Source organism: Neovison vison, chromosome 1, assembly GCF_020171115.1.
Source record: "Neovison vison isolate M4711 chromosome 1, ASM_NN_V1, whole genome shotgun sequence".
Lineage (NCBI taxonomy): Eukaryota > Metazoa > Chordata > Mammalia > Carnivora > Mustelidae > Neogale > Neogale vison.
Genome location: NC_058091.1, coordinates 309965055 through 309985199, shown reverse-complemented (window position 1 = coordinate 309985199; position 20145 = coordinate 309965055). Strand labels below are relative to the sequence as shown.

The 20145-nt window shown below is 45.7% G+C and overlaps 1 protein-coding gene across 5 annotated transcripts in view; it reads right to left on the bottom strand.

Annotated features, from left to right (window-relative positions):
• Window positions 1-20145, bottom strand: part of SEMA5A (semaphorin 5A) — a 468307-nt gene that overhangs the window by 225951 nt on the left and 222211 nt on the right. For all 5 annotated transcript variants that reach the window (XM_044233900.1, XM_044233929.1, XM_044233920.1 and 2 more), the window contains one exon: window positions 15476-15521. In XM_044233900.1, coding sequence (XP_044089835.1) covers window positions 15476-15521 — 46 coding nt within the window. The remainder of the gene's footprint in view (window positions 1-15475; window positions 15522-20145) is intronic.

The following is a 20145-nucleotide window of genomic DNA, read 5'->3' as shown; positions in this document are numbered from 1 at the left end:
TAATAAAATTTTACTGGGGTTTCCTAATTTTTTTTTTCAGCTGAAAATATCACTATTTGGCTCCTTTTTCAACCTATCCTATCAATGCTCCCCTTAATACATATACCTCTTCCTGTCCCTGTTTTCTCAACACTCTTATATTGTAATTCTGCTTGGATATTCAGCATTTACATATTTATGACTTGTCAATACTATTCACAGATGTGCCATAAAGTAAGAAATGTTTCTTCAAACCGTTTTGTTTTTCTTGGAGTTAATAATGGTCTTGTCTTAGATTGTTCAGGCTGCTATAACAAAATATCATAAACTGGGTAGTGATAACACACAGAAACTTATTTCTCACTCTTCTGGAGGCTGGAAAGTTCAAGATCAAGGTGTTGGCAGATGTGGTGTCTGGGCGGGGGGGTTACTTCCTTGCTCCTTGGTAGTGCTTTTCTCTGTAACCTCATACAGTGGAAGAAAGGTCTCTGGGGTCTGTTTTAAAAGGGTACTAATCTCATTCATGAGGGCTCTCCCTTCATGACCTATTCCCCTCCCAAAGACCTCATGTTCAAATCCTATCCCACTAGGGTTAAGTTCTAATATATGAATTTGGAGGGTGGGGGGGACACAAACATTCAGTCTGTACCTGGACTCTGGTTTCTTTTTCTATGTACTTATAACTGATTTATGCCCCAACGCCCAACGTTAAGTTTGCATTTTCCCCAAATATAATTTCTTCTTCTTCTTCTCCTTTTTGAAGTAGGCTCCATGCCCAATTTGGAGGTAGAACTCAAAACCCTGAGATCAAGAGTTGTTTGCTCTACCAGCTGAGACACCCAGGCGCCCCTTCTCCAAATACATTCTAACAGCTCAGGGATTCCAATATGGTTCCTGGAAGGATACCTTCTGACACTGTTCCACCTACTCCAACCTGCTCTTCTGGCCCACAGCACAACCATCGCATAAACTCTTTGCCCTCATCATATTTGTCTCCCTCTCTCCTATGGGAGCCTGTCTTGTAGGCCTGGTATAGTATTCACACACTGATCACACATATTCCTTCCCATCTCTGAGTCTCTGTCCAGCTTTCTGGGAGACTTGGCCAAATTTGTTTTCCAATTGACCACTGACATCATTTTACCAATCATATTTTAAACATAATCCATGAAGGACTTTTAAATAGACTACATATTTTATTTTCCTTGTTTCATGGATGCAGTACCTTCTCTGATTTCAGGAAACACTAATGGTACCTTCTTGCCTCTATTGCCTCTGAGTTTCTCATTCAGTTGGTTTTACCACCCATTTTTCACAATGGGAACTTAAAAGAAAAACAGAGCTGGGTACATGAATTGTTTTGTAGACCAGGAGTTACCAGTGCTGATAATGCTGGCGGTGACTATTCTGGGTTGCAATGACTACTAATATCAATATCCCTATGGTTCAACTTGTAGCCTATTAAATACTGACAAATGTGTATTCTAAACATCCACATAAAGTGTACATCAGCACAAACACCACACACAGGGGAGAGGAGATGGGATGGCACAAACTTACATTTAATTTCCATTTTTTATATGGTAGAGCTAAGCTATTTCTGGGTACCCCAAGTACAACTTTCCTCCAGGTTGGTCATGTTCTAAACCCAAGCCTCCATCTTCTTTCAGGGCAACATAGGAGGTCCTGTGCCGCTGTACAAAGTGAGGGAAGGTCTGGATAGCTAACTGCTCTTTCCATTGTCTCCTGCTTTCTCTACTTTCTATTGAAGAATCAGCTGTCGATCTGATTTCTCCTCCACTGAGGGCTGTGAGTCTTCTTCTCCCCACTCTGGTTCTTTTAAAGATGTTTCTCCTTGCCAATGGTTTTTAGCAGTTTGACCATCACATCTCCAGATGCAATCTTACATTTTTTATCATTCTTGGTGTTTGTGGAATGTCTAAACCTGGTGAGTGATGTCTTCAATCATTTGTGAAAAGCCCCAGCAATAATTGCTGAGAATATAACTACTGCTTTGTTTTCTCTCTTCTCCTTTTTAAGCTCAAATTATATGTGAGATAAAATTTTGAATGTATGATATGTGTCTTACCTTTAACATTTCTCCCCTAATTCCTCTCTGTTCCTCAGGCTAGGTATTTTCTAGCAACTTACCTCCCACTTTATTGTGCTAAATGAATCATCTGTGGGTTTAATTCTACTGCTTATTTTTACCTAATTTATCTGTCATAAAGTTTTGCCTTTTCACACATCTAGACTATTTTACTGCAAGGCAACTGCAGAGACTCTGAATTATGCTACTTTCACCAAAGAATCTTCCTTCAGGGAGAATTGCTTTGTTTTTCTGTTAAGCAGATGAGGGGGATGGGGAGGTACAGGCAGACACTGAGCTGAGTCAGGACTGAGGTGCCATTGGGGGATATTCAATGGACTTCTGCTTCTTCTTTGTTTCTCGAGTGTTGTTTCCTGAGTTTTCAGTCAGGAACCTGCTACGTATTTAGCTCTTTGGTCCTTTAACATGAGGGGAAATTCCTTCTACTCTGTTTTAACTTAGATCTTTGGCGATAGGACCATCACATTTTGGCAATGGCCTTTGGGGGGAAGACTGGTCATGCATTTGAGGCCCACTTAGTCTTTAATTTGTGGCAACAACTCTGTGCAAGAGCCAAATGTCTACTGGTTTCTCTCATTCTGAGCAGCAACTACTGGAGGCTTAATCTTTAGATGAACCCAAAATAGATTAATCTTCTTTCCCATATTACTTGTTCTTGTGAACTTGTAACATTTAAATATCTTCAAAATGATGTGTCAGGAAAGAGCTGATGTAATCATGAGTATTCAATCTTCCATAATTACTGAGTAACTATAATATTTTCTTGAATCTCACTAAATGTAATATTTGGATTTTTTTAATGTCCTTTTATATTCCTTGGACTATGACTACCTGAATAGACCGATATCTAATAACGAGATTGAATCAGTGATCAAAAACCTCCCAAAAAACAAGAGCCCAGGACCGGATGGATTCCCTGGGGAATTCTACCAAACCTTCAAAGAAGAAATAACACCTATTCTCCTGAAGCTGTTTCAAAAAATTGAAGCAGAAGGAAAACTTCCAGACTCTTTCTATGAAGCCAGCATTACCCTGATCCCCAAACCAGGCAAGGACCCTACCAAAAAGGAGAATTTCAGACCAATATCACTGATGAATATGGATGCTAAGATTCTCAACAAGATCCTAGCCAACAGGATCCAACAGCACATTAAAAAGATTATCCACATGATCAGGTGGGATTCATCCCTGGGCTACAAGGATGGTTCAACATTCGCAAATCAATCAATGTGATACAACAAATTAATATGAGAAGAGAGAAGAACCACATGGTCCTCTCAATTGATGCAGAAAAAGCATTTGACAAAATCCAACATCCGTTCCTGATTAAAACACTTCAAAGTATAGGGATAGAGGGAACATTCCTGAACCTCATCAAATCTATCTATGAAAGACCCACAGCAAATATCATCCTCAATGGGAAAAAGCTTGCAGCCTTCCATTGAGATCAGGAACAAGACAAGGATGCCCACTTTCACCACTCTTGTTCAACATAGTATTAGAAGTCCTAGCAACAGCAATCAGACAACAGAGAGAAATAAAAGGTATCCAAATTGGTAATGAAGAAGTCAAACTCTCTCTCTTCGCAGATGACATGATTCTTTATATGGAAAACCCAAAAGACTCCACCCCCAAACTACTAGAACTCATACAGCAATTCAGCAACGTGGCAGGATACAAAGTCAATGTGCAGAAATCAGTGGCTTTCTTATACACTAACAATGAAAATACAGAAAGGGAAATTAGAGAATCGATTCCATTTACTATAGCACCAAGAACCATAAGATACCTTGGAATAAACCTAACTAAAGAGGTAAAGGATCTGTACTTGAGGAACTATAGAACACTCATGAAAGAAATTGAAGAAGACACAAAAAGATGCAAGACCATTCCATGCTCTTGGATCGGAAGAATAAACATTGTTTATTGCCTAGAGCAATCTATACTTTTAATGCCATTCCGATCAAAATTCCACCGGCATTCTTCAAAGAGCTGGAGCAAATAATCCAAAAATTTGTATGGAATCAGAAGAGACCCCGAATCGCTAAGGACTATGACTATTTAATGTGAAGTAACTAACTGTGGTTGTCATCTGGCTTTTACTACCACATTCTGGGTTGTGTTATTCTCTGTTCTTGGATATATCTAAATTTCCAAATAAAGGATGCCTTCAAAAAATATCCTCAAATCACTTGGGGGATACATATAAGATTCCATTCCTAGAGTTCACAGTTTTTCTTTTTACATGTCTTTATTGTCATTTAAGTGCCATGTTTTTCTGGGTGGAAGAGCAGTACGTGGGTATCTCCACCTTCCTGAACCAGAATCTGATGTCTATACTTTGAAGACTACTTTTGATTTCAACACTCCTTTACCCAAATGATGATTAAAAATTTCCAGCAAAGAACTTTACGAGGTCTTTGGACTTCAACTCAAACACACTTGTATCTCTTTTGTTTTTAAGTAGACACCTAATAGTGAATATCTGGGTGGGCACCTTGCCTCTGTGCCTTCCAGAAAACATGTAAACAATAATTGAGGAGCCCCCAAAATGGAAAACAGGGTTGATCTTCAAGAATCAAACTGTACAGTCAACCCATATAAGGTCACAGCAGAGATTGTATCCTATCATTTGAAAGAGGCAAGACCCTAGGCCCATAAGAATCGATGCACACAGATTAAACGTTGTGACCTAATGAGAAAGTATCATGTCAACTCTAAAAGGTTAGTTGTTAGAGAACAGCCAAAGGAGTGTCTGATACACATACGTTAAACAAAGGCAGGGCCCATCACAGCTCTATGCACACTTACTCTATCCAAGTCCATCACAGTCACTGAATAAATTCAGGACACCACATCACAAGGTTCAGTCTCATCACTGTCGAGAATGGTAGCCCCATGTGACTCATGTGTTTTCATTTAATTTCTCTCTTGCCATTCATTTTCACTATGCCCCTAGGTCACTGAATACCTAATTTCTTACCCAAATGAGAAATCCTTTACTTATCTCAGAAACAAAGGGTGCTTCTGGTGTGTTGGCTCATCTATTTGTGTCAGCATCTGGGGAAAGGCACGGAAATATGGAAACGGAAAGCAGGGCAGAGAATCAAAGCAGGGCCATCATTCAGCAGTTCTGTCAGGCTGGGGCCGCTTCCGCAATATAGCAGTTGAAACACATTTTAGATAAATGAAATGGACCCCTCCGTTTATCTACCAGCCTGCAATTGTCAGACAGTATTTGCTGCTGGCTCACAGAAACTTCTGACTTTATTTCAGAAAACCAAAGGAGACACACAACTAAGAAAAATATTCATGCATCTTCAGTTCAGTTTCTGGGGCATAAAATCAGAAATGGATAGGGAAAATCATTAAAGACGAAGGCATGCATGACACAAGAGAATGCATTCAGTAATCAAGTATGTATTACTTTCTTTTCTCAAAGACATACAAATCTTTCACCTCTTTGGTGGCAGGGGCTGCTGCCTATGCAAGCAAGGTCTAGAGGATGAGGATAAGCCTAAGGAAAATATGCAAACCTACTGAGTAGTACACACCATAGTGGGTGTTCTTGGTTCCTTTCCCAGCTCTCCTTATAGAACAGTGGCCCTTCCACTGGCTGCTGGGAGCACTGGCCTGCACTGGCTCACAGCTGCCCCCCTCTCTGAAAATTGCTCTTGGCCGATGAGAACCACCTATTAGGAAACTATGCCACCACACCTCCCCCAAACACAAAAATCAGTAGCTAATGAAAGACAAGTGGGAGTTGAGTGTAAATCATCATCCCCCTGGCCTCAAAGGAGACCAACTGAAAGTCTATCCAGATTCCAGCATCCCCTTGGGATCATGCTGATACTAGACTCCAGCTCAGAGAAAATCCTTACCTCCTTCCACTCTCTGCTATATCGCTCATCCCCACCTGCTAAGAACATGCTCTCAGTAACACCGAAGCATACGGAATCCCTGTCTCTGGCTTCTAGGAAACCTCACCTAAAATCAAGATATAACTCATCATTATCAATTAACCACCACATTCGCTGTTAGCTGTCGACCACAGACGGTACGGCAGTCTGTACCAATGAGTACAGGAAAATAGCATATTGGTTAGTGACGAAGAGACTGTCCTCTGGAGCCCAACACACCCAGATCCAAATCTTAGATCAGTCATATGCCAGCTGGGGGGTGTTCGTTAAATCACATAAACTCTCCAAACATCAAGTCCTCCACTATCAGATATTAAAAATAATATGACTTCGACCTTAGTGATGTTGAGAGGGTAGAAGTCAAGACAGATGACGCGTGTGAAGAGCCGAGCCCGGAGTGAGGGTAGAGTGCATGCCACCTCTCCCACTACACTTGCTGTCATCACAACTCTGTGGCAACTGGGTCATTGCAGTTGCCTCAAATAAGCATAATGCCATGTTTCCAATCATGGGAAAACTTTTCCTTGATGAAGAGGAAACCAGAGTCATCTGAGCAATGACAGAAGAAAGAGAAAGCAGAAGGATGCTGGACACTGCGATGTTAATGCTCAAAGGGATGGCAGGGACACTCCACTCCTCACCCTGGCTCTTGTCTCCAAAGTGCGCCATGGAGAAAACGTAAGGTCCAAAAAGGCTAAGTGGTTTATTCAAAATATCTCCATGTTGTGGCTTATAGACATGTTGGGAGCATGAATAAGTCCATTTGTGTGTCGTAGAAAATGAGAATGGCAGTGGTGGAGGGGGGCATGGAGAGCAGGGAGCAGTAAGGGCATCCCTTGGGGCTAGTCTTGTTTTTCCTAACACTGTCTGGGAGAACAGTCTGGTGCCTTCCCCGCTCCTAATGCCCCAGTTTTCTGCTTCCTCCTGGTTTTGAAGACTATACTTCCCGCCTGCCTTGCAGTTGATGGAGGCCATGAGACTGAGTGTTGGCCACTGGAATTTGGGCAGAAGGGAGATTTACCACATCCGGGCATGGCCCATATGACCTCTTCTGCGTGGTTTTCCATTCTGCTTTCCATGCTTCCCCTACCAAGGTGGGCTGAAGATGGGGGCCCATAGCGCAGAATATGCTGGGCTCTTGGACGGCAGCAGAGCACGGGGCCCCCGCAGCCTCTGTGCTGGACTGTCACGCAAATGAGTAACGGGCTTTGTGTATGTGTGTGTGCATGTGCATCCAGCCACGGAGAGAAGAGGATGGTCTGCTGACATAGTTAGCTCACTTTCACCGAGACTCTGACACTGGTAAGCTCCTAGTCGTCATTATAAAATACACAAAAACAACCGTAAATCCTTCAGCAAGTTACGAGGAAAGGAAAAGAAAGACGTTTGAATCCACGGGTAGCTAAACAGCACTTGACGGGGAATGTCCACCAAGGGTCCAGAACGTGGGGATGAAGGTCACGTGGGACCACGAAGGCATTGTGCATGGACTCAAACACAGCAACCCAACAGTGTTTGAAAAGCTAAAACAAACAGAGGAAAACAAAACAAACTGCACTGCCTCATACTGTGTTCACGCATTCACTCAGGACGCCCTCACGGAGAACTGCTATGTACCAGATACATAACAAACCTTTTCTTAAAGGGTCACTTAGTAAATAGTTCAGACGTTGTAGACAGGCACTCTCTGTGACAACTGGTCCACCCTGCTCTGCCGCAAAAGTAGACACTGTATGAGACACACGGGTGTGTCTGTGCTCCAAGAAACATCCAGAACTATAATCCCAGGCGGGCGGGATGAAAACGAACGGGCACGGCCATGTTCCAAAGAAACTTTAACTACGAGCCACAAGCCCTGGCTTGCAGAGAAAGGTGTTTGTTTGTTTTTTTGTTTTTAAGATTTTATTTATTTATTTGACACAAAGAAAGAGATCACAAGTAGGCAAGCAGCAGGCAGAGAGAGAGAGGGAAGCAGGGTCCCTGCTGAGCAGAGAATCCAATATGGGGCTCGATCCCAGGACCCTGAGTTCATAACTTGAGCCAAAGGCAGAGGCTTAACCCACTGAGCCACCCAGACGCACCCCCCCAAAGGTTTTAACAACAATTATCTCTATGAAACCTTTCACTACTACAATATCATGATTTTAGGAACATGTTTGATAAAGAAAGGCAAAAATAAAGTTTAGGATTATGATTTCTGAGGATGACAGTAGAGACTGGTCTCTCCTCATTCAATAAAAATATAAAACTTGATTTAAAAAATTAATCCATATGAAATTCCCATTTGAATAGTTACTCTATAGGATGAAGTAACAGATCATTCTTTCAATTATACAAATGAACTCCATCAGAGGGTAGTTACTTCATACTGCTATGGGCCATCAGAAAGGTCCTAACATTATAAATTGACTGAATTTATTTTTAAATTTAACTGCATATTGACAAAAGGAAGCCGTCTAAACTCAAGAATACTGGCAGCTTCTTTAGAAATGGCCACTAAGGTTTCAGACGTGTTTGGTTAAATACATGAAGAAATCGAAAGAGAAAAGTTCCTTAAGCACATCACAGATCTCACAGATTCAGTCAAGTAATCTTAACATCACAGACTAGAGAAGCAGCTTCTTCAAAGCACGCAGGAGTCGGGCAACAATGATCCCATGTGGGGTTTCAACCTTGGGGTTATTTCTACCATGAGCCAGGATAGTCTTTGTGGAAGGGGAGAGGCTGCTCTGTGCACGGTAGGATGTGCAGCGGCCCCCACCAGTGGTGAAGAGAGATTCCCACCAGGTTAAACAGCCCCTAGTTGAGGAAAACTGGTTTAGAAACTGTCTCAAGTTGAAACTCAATTCCCCAGACCTAAAGATTTGGGAAACAGAGTCAACATCTACCATAACATCCAAGAGAAACCTCTACCAGGATGGACCAGGTTGTTAGAGACTTAACAGTTTTTAACTCAGAAATCATGGAGAGGCACATGGCAAACTGGAAAACAGATTTCAATTTTTATCTGCTTATTCCAAGCAGTTGTAAGTGAGAAATGGGCTGTGAATTCCTTTCCCACAGTAACAAAACAATACAAAAAAGGATTTGAGCAATTTCCCAAAAGAATATTAGTAAGACAGGGAGGCTAAATAAGCCTCAGCCCCTCTGTGTTCTCAGGACCCCATTCAAGGAGCGTCTACCTCGGGCCATTCGAGGCACGATCCCAGATGGGTGAATGTTGTCAATTAGTCTCGAGGCCAGCTGCATTTTTCTATTTTTCAAAAAGCTTCTTTGTTCTTGCAAAATAACTGCCACGACCAAGGCAAGAAGAAAAGTGAAGTTGAAGAGCCGACTCTGTTTTCAGGACAAGAAGTCGGGAGAGGCGTGACGGTGAGCGCCTCGTCCTCGTCCTCCACCGCCGCGCCTGATGGGGTTTCAAGATGCCACGGCTACAGTTCAGCACTCGGGGCCACGAGGAAACACATCGCAGCCTCTGAGTGGAAAGATGCCTTCGAAAGGATATCACACGGATACTCTGATTCTCCAGACACTGATGGAAAACAGGTTTTATTTCCTTAAATTAAGGCAATTAACTCCCAATCTCACTCTACTACAAAGGGCACGCCTGTTTAACAAGTATTCTGTGTACAGTCATTTTACCTCATGGTGTGTTTAGATGTGCAGATTTTTGCGGTGATGCCACGAGATTTTCCTCCAATGGATCGTGTTCACTCAGGGTTTAACAGAGGAATTCTGCCGCAACCCAATGCCGACTCAAATCATTACGGCATTAGAGACCCACCAGTGGTCGCTTGCCCTTACGAGACAGGCCAAGGGAAAAAGAACTTGGATTCAGGGCTCTGTGGACTCCGGTCCCTGAGTGCTTCTGGCGTCAGGCTTGTCAGGCCATCTGAGTGTCCCCGTTCGGACGCCACCTCACCAAAGTTCATTTCTCTCACCTTTGGGTTCTGGTACAGTTCCACGGGCTGAGCCCCACGGCAGGACCATCTTTGGATGGACAACGACTCTGACTCCCACGGGCAACGCCCACACCTTATGTTCCGTCCTCCTTCTCTGCCCTGGGGGAACTAACACCTGGCCCCTCCCCTTCTCCTCTGACCAAACAGCATAAGCTGGGGTCACCAGTATGGGGACCTGAGGAAGGGCAGGGGGACAGGATCCACTCAGAGGCATTCATTGTGTGCCTGGTCCGGCCAAGAGCCGTGCTCGCTACCCTAGGTAAGGCAGCACGCTGAGTTTGGGGGACACTGATGGGGGACAGTCTCTATAATTCTATGATTACCAGTCAGTAGGAGGACAAAAAGGAATACTCATGAGCAACTTCTTTCTTGTTTCTGAGCCTAAACACTGTCAAGGCAGGAGAGGAATTCGGGGCAGAAGAAGTGTAGAACAGGACAAAGCAGACAACTAGCGCATCAGAAAGGAATGGACCAGAGCCAGCAGCTGGCCCTTTCGTTCCGGAACCGTCCTTCGTGGTGAGAGGGTGCGTGCACCTGCCCCGGGACGCCTCTCCCGGCAAGCGCTGCTCATGGCACTAGTCTCTCCGCTGTGTTCCTTGCCTCAAATTTAGGGACAGAATATGAAGCTTACCTACATCCCACCAATGGGAAGCCTAGAAATTTAAAGAGCAAATGTATTCCTCGAAATCAAGAGACATTCGTCTTGAGTCCACCACTCGCCGGGTAACCCAATGATCCGCTCCAACCAGACACCAGCTAAAGAAAGAGAAGGTTCCTCAGGAGCGGGGTGGATGTCTGTGTGAGCCAGCGAGGGCTTGACCGAAGTAGAGGCTGAGGCGGGGAAAGACACCAGAGGGTCACCAGGCCACGCAGACTCGGGACGAGTTTCCAAGAGGGGCTGACTTGGGATCAGTCACCTTTGGGGCTTTGGGGGGACTCAGGATCGGGAGCCTTTTCCAAGATTAAGAGGGTGGGGTGAAAGCATTCACCAGAGTGGACGGTGAGAGTATATGTCTGCTGCTGGGGAAGAAGCCCCGGGTTGAGAAGCTCGAAGCTGCCTGACGACCAGCCAGCTGGAGGCCCCAGCATGACAGGGAGACGCAACAGCACTCGCGGCCACCGGGCAGGGGACCCGGCTGTCACACGCAGGAGGGGCAGGAGCCAATGAAGCCTTGTCCGGCGGTGACAAGGGCTGTCGAAGGTTCTCCACTCTGATTTCTCCACTCAACCAGGTAGCCCTCACCATGCTGAGCTCCTGGACGGAGGCTACTCTGAACCCCAATGTGCTTTCTGGGTACAATCCACATGAGATTTTATAGATTCAATACAAAGAAAAAAAAGGAGGGGCCACCTGGGTGGCTCAGTGGGTTAAAGCATTTGCCTCTGGCTTGGGTCATGATCGGGTCCTGGGATCGGGTCCTGCAATTGAGCCCCGCATCGGGCTCTCTGCTCAGTGGGGAGCCTGCTTCCTCCCCTCCTCTGCCTGCCTCTCTGCCTACTTGTGATCTCTGTCTGTCAAATGAATAAATAAAATCTTTAAGAAAAAAAAAAGAAGAAGAAGAAACATAACATCTCATTATTTTCTTAAAATGATTTCATATTGAAATAACCTGTTCAATATAATGAGTGAAGACCGATATATTTTTTTTTTAAATCCCCATTTCTCTGCACTTAGCTCAGTGTGACCACAGGTTTCAGTCAGCCAGCCCTGCGGCTCGAGTGATGTTTCTAGCAGACAGCGCCACTCACGGCACCAGCACAACCCTCTCCTTATCAGTGCACCTCTCTTTTTGGTCACCCTTGGAAATCGTCCTTTAAACTAAAATGATGTGTTCCTAGAAATCAGTCAGACCACTTTACCAAAGACATGCAGGAAAGAACAGTGTGTTGGGAAGAACTGACAGTTTAATCTCTCCCCACACTGAGTAAACAGTAGGCTTCCGAGCAGCACACACACACCACAAAATGTGCAAAAGGAGAATTGTACGGTTTTGGACCAAAGGCATGGCGACGTCTAACAGCTATCCCAAGGCACTGTCGTCAAAGACCCCGTTCAGAAAGTCACGGTCCTCCTGCTGGGTCCTCACCGTGCTCTCTCTTACCAGGTGGTGGTGCTGATGGGTTCCATCCATGTCATCAGCTCCATCAATGACCTAACCTTGATTTCCACCAAAAGGCAATCACAACAGTGGGAAGCAATGATGGGAAGAACGACTTGGTTTCCCCGTGGCCACAGCAATAGCCTGCACATGTCCATGGCAAAGGCATGGACCGATTCTTTGCATCTCTTAATTTTGCAAGGAAAAGTTGAAAGAAAAACACAATGGACTCTCATAAGCCCTTCATCTAAATTCTCCAATTTCCCCCTTTATCATTTAATCACATTTGCTGTACCATTCTTTCTCTCTGGGTGCATGTATTTTTTAAATGATTTCAGAATATATTGGAAAAACCATACCCTTTACCCATACTTAAATCAGTAGGTTTGTCCAAAGAACAAGATGATTTTCCTACATAATCAAATTATAACTATCAAACCAGAAGATAAATACATTTCTACTACTTCAGCTATAGACATTAATTTTTTTTAAGATTTTTTTATTCATTTTCCAGAGAGAGAGCAAGAGAGAGAGAGCACAAGGCGGGGGATCAGCAGACAGAGGGAGAAGCAGGCTCCCCACTGAGCAAGGAGCCCAATGTAGGACTCGATCCCAGGACCCTGGGATCATGACCTGAGTCAAAGGTTGATGCTCAACTGACTGAGGCATCCAGGAGCCCCCAGACATTAAAATTTTGCCAGTTGTCAAAATAGTATCCCTGAGAGCTGAGAAACATTTTTTTGTTGTTGTTCCAGACCTGAGTTGGAGCAAGTGTTTCATTTGGTTGCCGCGCCATTTTGTCTCTGATGAGGGAGACTCGCCCTTCTTTCTTTTCACGCCTTTCATGGCCTGGTGATTTGTGTAGAATGGAGGCCAATGTTTTATAGAATACCCCTCAGTTTTGGTCTGTGTGATGGTTCCTCCTGATAAAAGTTGTTATAATCTATAGTTCAAATATCAAGGAAATCCTGCTGTTCCCTTCCCTGTACATTCCATTAGGGCATGTCTGCTGGCTCGTTTTCCCATCACAAGTGAAGGGACCTTTGATTCCTTGGTTACGGTGATTCTGGCTGGTTTCTTTACCATAAAAAGACAATTTTCCTTCTATAAAGAGTAAATATGTTATAGGTAAACAGAGACCACATAAATACCTCAGTCATCGTCAAAGTCTCACCCCTATACTTTCACAGCCATGGATCATTTGTGCCTGAATCAATTATTATCAAGGTTACCAAGTAACAATTTTGGAATTAAATCACCCCTTCAGTATTTGTCATGTGGCATTTCACAGAAGGAAGAACGGTCCCTTCTGCCTCGTCTGTGTGCTCATTCAGTTATTCTGATGTTAGTATATCCTCACTGATTCCAAGTGTATTCAACATGTTATAAACTGAGACCATGATGATTTAACAATCAAATTATCCCAGATTTCTTCACTGAACCCACTTCCAGCTATGCCTAGGACCTCCTGACCTGCCCTCATCATGCTTTGATCATCATGTCCTTAATTCCCGAAACAAAAAGATATCCCAGGTTTCTCTGGGACTTTCACTACCCAGGCCCTGGAACCAGCTACTTCTCCAAGAAACGGTGGTTCCTTTTAGTGAGGAATTAAATTTAGAAACAAAGAACTGTAAGGGCATATGGGTGGCTCAGTCAGTTAAGTGTGTACCTTCCTCTTGGGTCATGATCCCAGGGTCCTGGGATCGAGCCCACGTAGGGCTCCCTGCTCAGTGCGGAGTCTGCTTCTTCCTCTCCCGTTGCCCCTCCCCCCATTTGTGCTCACTCTCTCTCTCTCCCAAATAAATAAAATCTTAAGGAAAAAAAAAAAAAGAGACCAAAAACTGTATAATAAATGCATTGTTACTAGAATGTCAAAGCTTCCAGACCCTCTCAGCCAGGACAACCAGGAGACATGGAAATGAGTAAATACACGTAAATAAATGTTTGTACACATGTCTACATAGTCCACTTTCTCCCACACACACTGGAACAGATAATCCAGTATACTGCAAGCACCAAAATGAGCATAATATATAGTTCCCATCTATTGAAAGCTCTATATCCTTTATAAAAGATTACTGAAAATAGAGTTTTAAAACAGCATTTTGGTTAAACGACAGATCATTTGGATTTCTTATTAATACCTTCATGAGTTTACCAACAAACCGACTCATTTAAAGACTTATATACTAAATTAGTGGCAAGACGATTCAGTGCCTGGTGGGATGAAATGATCACGACAGTAAGTCATTATTTATCACCATCACTTTTAAAAACAAAAGCAGTTAAGACTTATTGAGAAATTCCTGAGCCTTCTCCCTTTTGCACACCTTCTCTTCCTTAACTTAAGCAGTGACAGCGTGAGGATGGCAGTCCTTTGTGGCCATTTCACAGAGGAGGAAACACACAGTTGCAGGGACACATGAAGCTAGATCCCAAACCCACGTCAATAGACGTTCGGAGCCCTTGCTTTTTACCAAAATCAGCTTTGGCTTACTTTGAGGCCCTGGTGAATCCAAGATGGGTCTAGTGTTAAATCCTTGCTAGATCTGGGGTTTCCCGGATGCTCACACATTGCAGCGTGACAAAGAGAGGACACTAGTCTCAACTTCTCCCCACTGGTTCTGAGACTCTAGTACACGAGGCTGTTATTAAAATTGGCTGAAGAACTTTTCCCCAAGTTGCACCAAGCCCAGGAGTTCTGGCACATTCTTCGGGGAGTTCCAGATGCTCGGCCGGGGAGGTATTCATGTCATAACTCTCCCCTTGTCCAAGGAGACCTTGGGTACCAGATACTTCAAGAAGCCAGGAGGGCAAAAGTGGGCCCTGGTGATTCACATCTGGCACTAAAATACATCCTCTATTCAGACAGAAGGCCCTCAGGCTCCTTCCTCACACTGTAACACTGGAAATAGGCAAATAGCATCTCTATCTATCAACACTTACTCTTCGCTCTATGTGGTTTTCAATCCCTCTGTTCATATTGATCTCATTACAGGTGATAAAGAGGAAACAAACATGTTTTTCCAGGAAAACTGACTTCTACAACAATCTGATGGCCAAAGGCAGCAAACTACATAACCAGCGACTCACTGGGGGGAAGGGCGCTCCCAGGCGCTGCGGGGGTGTCCTTCGAATTGTCCACCATTTCACAAAGGATAAGTCAGGATGATGCCCTGAGAGGAAGGGAGGCCGCACGGTAGGAGAAAAGGGCCAATGGGGAGCGAAAGCAGGGGATCAGTCACGTCAAAGAGGGCAGCCAGGAGTCCTGCAGCCCGGCCCACTGGGGAAACACGTCCCCGCTCTGCCCAGATCAGTCCCTTTACAGACATGTCTCCCTCCCCACCAGCAGTGAGCTAATGCAGTGACACTGGGAGCTTGAGAAATGTAAATCGCACCTACCTGGATCAGAGACAAATCCTCGAGCTGTAACCTGAAGAGGTAGTTTCTACAAAATACAAAAAGAGAGTTTTATTTTTAATGGATGCAAACTATTACAGGTCATAAAAATCATGAGAACAAGGGACAACAAAGTAATGATTTTTGGCTTCCTAAGCCTTCTCCTGCTAAGACTGTCTAGCACAGTTCTCCTCACACCTCGGAATTCACAGGGACATTCTGTATGTCAACAGGTGCCCATTTGGGGCTGGCTAGAAAGTTAAGGAATAAGGTGTGTGTGTGTGTGTGTGTGTGTGTGTGTGTGAGAAAGAGACAGAGAAAGACAAAGGTAAACCTCAATTATTAACTGACTCTCTTGATCTATGGAATGGACCAAAGGAAATGGGCAACGGATTCTGAAACTGAGTTTAAGTTAAGTAAGACAATCACAAAACCACTCTTCACGAGTCTTCATTCCTAAAGATCATGGACATTCATCACGATATACAAGTACAACACATCCAGCTTTCGAATTCAACCGTAGCCTGAGCAACACAGTGTCCTCTCTTGCTTGGATTCGGCGTGTGCACGTTTAGAAGCCTAAACTCGTCGGTCTGCCACCAAGGCTTTGAAAGGTTCCCTGCGGCTGCCCAGGTGTGAAGCAAGAAAGCAGAGAAAAGGAAACTTTCAACAATGAAGCAGAAGAACAATGACATGTACAGCCGAGATCAGCATCACAGAATCAGCATCGCAGATGGGAAAACACAAGTATCAGCCCCCATTAGGCATTGGGCTTTATTGCTGTAGCTTCTAGAAACAAATTGGCCTCCCTCGTGGGAGATGCTCGGGCCTCTGACTCAAATCCTGCCTGCCTCCTTCACCTCATGCTGAAGAGGAGCTGATGTGGCTGAAGCCACATTCTGGGGACCGTGGAGGAGAAAGTTAGCCCAGGCGCAAACAGTAAGTGCCAGAGAAGCGGCACAGAACGAAAACCAGCCGCGACGAATGCATGAGTGTGGGAAGGGTCTCCAAGGAGCACTGTTTCACGTGATGGGCCGGCCCAGGATGATGTCCACGGAACTAGCAGAGAGAGGAAAGCGTCCCGACAGCAGCCAGATATGAACGCAGATCATTTTCATTATTTGGGGAGGCGGGTAGATGTCAGAAGTAGCCACGCTGTCCTGGGGGGGCATGACAAGTGACAGCCAAGGCAGGCCAAGGGCATAACCCTGGGGAGACTGAGAAACAGCGTCATCAAGTGGGCAGCAATAGGAACTCAAAGCCAAGAGGGAAGCCAGTGTCCAGCAGCATGTGTGTGTGCACTGCCTGGAGGAAGAAAGGGACAAACACACTTATAGAGGGACCCGCCCCCGGGGCACTCTGCTTTCTCCAGGTTTGTCCCCGAGCATGGGGACACTGCAAGCACTCAGTGAGCCCAGCCTCCCCTGAAGCCTTCCAGCAGCCTCTTCACCACACTTTCCAAACTTCCAATTTTAGCTCTGAAATAGCGCCGGGGGAGCATGGCTTGGCACTCTCACCACCTCGGCCACAAAGCCAAGTGGGGGAAAACTTCCACGGTCTCTTAGGACAGGCAGCCCGCAGCCCTCGCTGCAGACCCAGATCAAGGATGCTCCGACGAGGGAACGGGACCGCACAGTCTGTTTTTATTATGTCCAGCACCATGCCGAGGGAAGGTTTCCAAGAGAAACCTCCTCCTGCGGGGGAAGGAACGTGAACTTGGCGCGGGCATGCAAGAGCATTGTTGAGCTGAAGGCACCAGGGGAGGCCGGCAAGCATCTGGGGATGTGCCAAGCCTTCACCTGCTGTGAAACAGAGGCCCAGGAGTGTCCTCCACGAGAGACTGGGCATCGGGACACCCACACGGGTCAATCTTCCCGGGGACAGGCTTATAAGTGGCACCGGCGCAATGACAGGCCGGAGCACACACAGTGTTGTTATGAGCACCATGGCTCCCCACCCTCACGAGGGGCCCGTAACTGCCTTTCTGCCTGTAGGACACTGCCAGCGGTCACCTGGGCCGTGACTCCAGGAGGCGGGCTCACCTCGTGGTGAAAAATGCGCAAAACCAAAGCAGTGCCACGTACACAACCTCGGGAACGAAGTGCAAGTCCTCTGTGCCTCAGTCTTCTCATCTGTAAAATGGGGCTAAGAGGCCTACCCACACCGTGCAGCTGTTGGGGGGGTTACATCTAAGGACAACATGGACAGTGGTGTCTGTCCACAGCGAGCACTCCATCAACCGTAGCCCCTTCTAGAAGGTTATGGAAAATACTGAAACTCCCAGACACACTGAAATTCTCAGGATGTTCTCCATCATCCAGAGAAGGAGAGAGAACGTCTGCTCTCCAGGCATTTCAGGTTTTAGGCATAAGGCAGCGTGACTCCCCGTGTTCAGGAGACGCGCTGCTGTCGGAAGAGGTGGTAGGACACCATCGGCTTTCTAGAACAGGAGATAGCACTGTTCATCTTGTCACGATCCTGGAACACGGTCTTTACACTCTTAACTCACTAGCTCTTTTAAGAAAGACTTTTTCTGTAAATACTTTCAGTAAAAGAAATTATTCATATTTTTAGTCAATTAATGACCTAAGGGCTCTGACGAGGTTACAAGGCCACCCCACCCCGTCTCTCTCTCCTTCCCTCTCTCTCTTCCTCTCTCTCTTCTTCCTTTTCTCTCTCTTCCTGTCATACACTCCCCCCACCGCCACGTACACACACATGCACATGTGCGCACACACACACATCTATATCTGGGAACTTTCTAGAAAGGCACTTCTCATACATAAACTAAGAGCTGGAGTTTCCCTCACACCACTGAGGGAAGAGAATGGTAGTGTCCCCCGGGCTCTGTAGAGCTCTGGGCAGGACACCTGAGGGGAAAGTTCCAAGACCTCTCTCTACTTGGGGAGTGGGTGAGAGGAGGTATAGAAATCACTCTCTGAAAACCCTGGGTCTGGTTTTCAGGTACCGTCTATGGGGAAAGGACTACGGTGTGAATGTCTGTGTCTCCCCAAAGTTCTCAGGTTGAAATCCTACCCCCCAACTGTGATGGTAATAGGAGGCGGGACTTCCGGGAGGTGATTAGGTCACGACGATGCAGGCTTCATCAGTGGGATTAATGGCCTCATTAGGCTCCGGACACTTTTCACCTTTCTACATGCAAGGACGCAGCGAGGTGTCTGCCATCTTGAACCCGAAGGCAGCCCTCCCAGAACCCAGCCGTGCTCCCTGGTCTTGGACTCCTGGCCTCCAGAACTGTGAGAAATAAATTTCCATTGTTTAGAAGCCACCCAAGTCTGTCAAGTTTTGTTCTATCAGCCCCAAGAGACCAAGACAGGAAGACGCTGATTTATGATAAGAAACATGCCACAGGGACGCCTGGGTGGCTCAGTTGGTTGGGCAGCTGCCTTCGGCTCAGGTCATGATCCCAGCGTCCTGGGATCGAGTCCCACATCGGGCTCCTTGCTCGGCAGGGAGCCTGCTTCTCCCTCTGCCTCTGCCTGCCTCTCTCTGTCTGCCTGTGCTCTCTCTCTCTCTCCCTCTCTCTCTGACAAATAAATAAATAAAATCTTTAAAAAAAAAAAAAAGAAGAAGAAACATGCCACATTCTCGGTCCACATGTCCCCAAGCAAAACTCACTCTGCTGACCGTCAGGTGACAGTCTGTAAGGAGCCCCCCCCTGCCCCCACCATCACTGGGGACTTTCGGTCATTTACTCGGACCCCCCTGAACACCTCACAGCTGTGGTCCCCTCCCTGCCACCAGGCCAGCAATACATCAATATGGCAGAGACACACAGGAGGTGAACAGAAGGGAAGGGGACAGAGGAGGAGCCACAGTAACTAGGAGATGCCGCAGCGGCCGCGGCCGCTGCCGTGCCCAGTGCCCCCATGGACAGAAGCACAAAGAAAGACTGGGACGTCCCCTTTGGTATTTTCTGGGCTACAGGGCGCAAACCGGTCATTATTTTTAAACTATCCTCAGTTTTTTGTTGTTGTTTTTCTTTTCATCTAAAAACAAAACAAAAAAAGGCAGAGAATTCAAGAACTCCAAAGCTGAGTCGTCATTAGGAGGTATATACCATCAATCTGCCAACGAGGAAAAGTCTGCAAATTAAGATGTGTGATGGGATTTATTCAAGATTACTAGGACCAGATAAAATCTCAGCATGAGTTTCAAGACCTTTCACGCTCTGCTGTCCCTCGGCCCACGTGCCACTCAGCGTCACGAGCCAGTCCTCCCATGACCCCTTGCTAATTTCACCAGCACCCACATTGGTAGCCACAGCCACACACAACCACACAGTAACAGTCGTTACCGCACAATCATTTCCCATCTTCGTTTCAACTCACAGGTGCATTTGCATACCGTTTTGAGATGATCCAAGTCTCAACACTGCTTAATGGCAAGCTTGTGATTCCAGGTAATTGATTTTCACCCCTGGGACTGAGATCTGACTGTGACATATGTCTCCCCATTAAGTGAACATGTTAATCCTACTGGTCTGGCTGATTAAATGGGGCTTCCTTTCTCTCTCCTGATTTCCCACAAATTCTTCCTGAGACCGCCTGCCCGTACTTTAAGAATGCCAACGTTTCTTCTTTTATGGCCTGAGAGAGCTACGCTATACCATCTCTCAGTGTCTTTAAGTCACACAAATTCCTACAAGACCA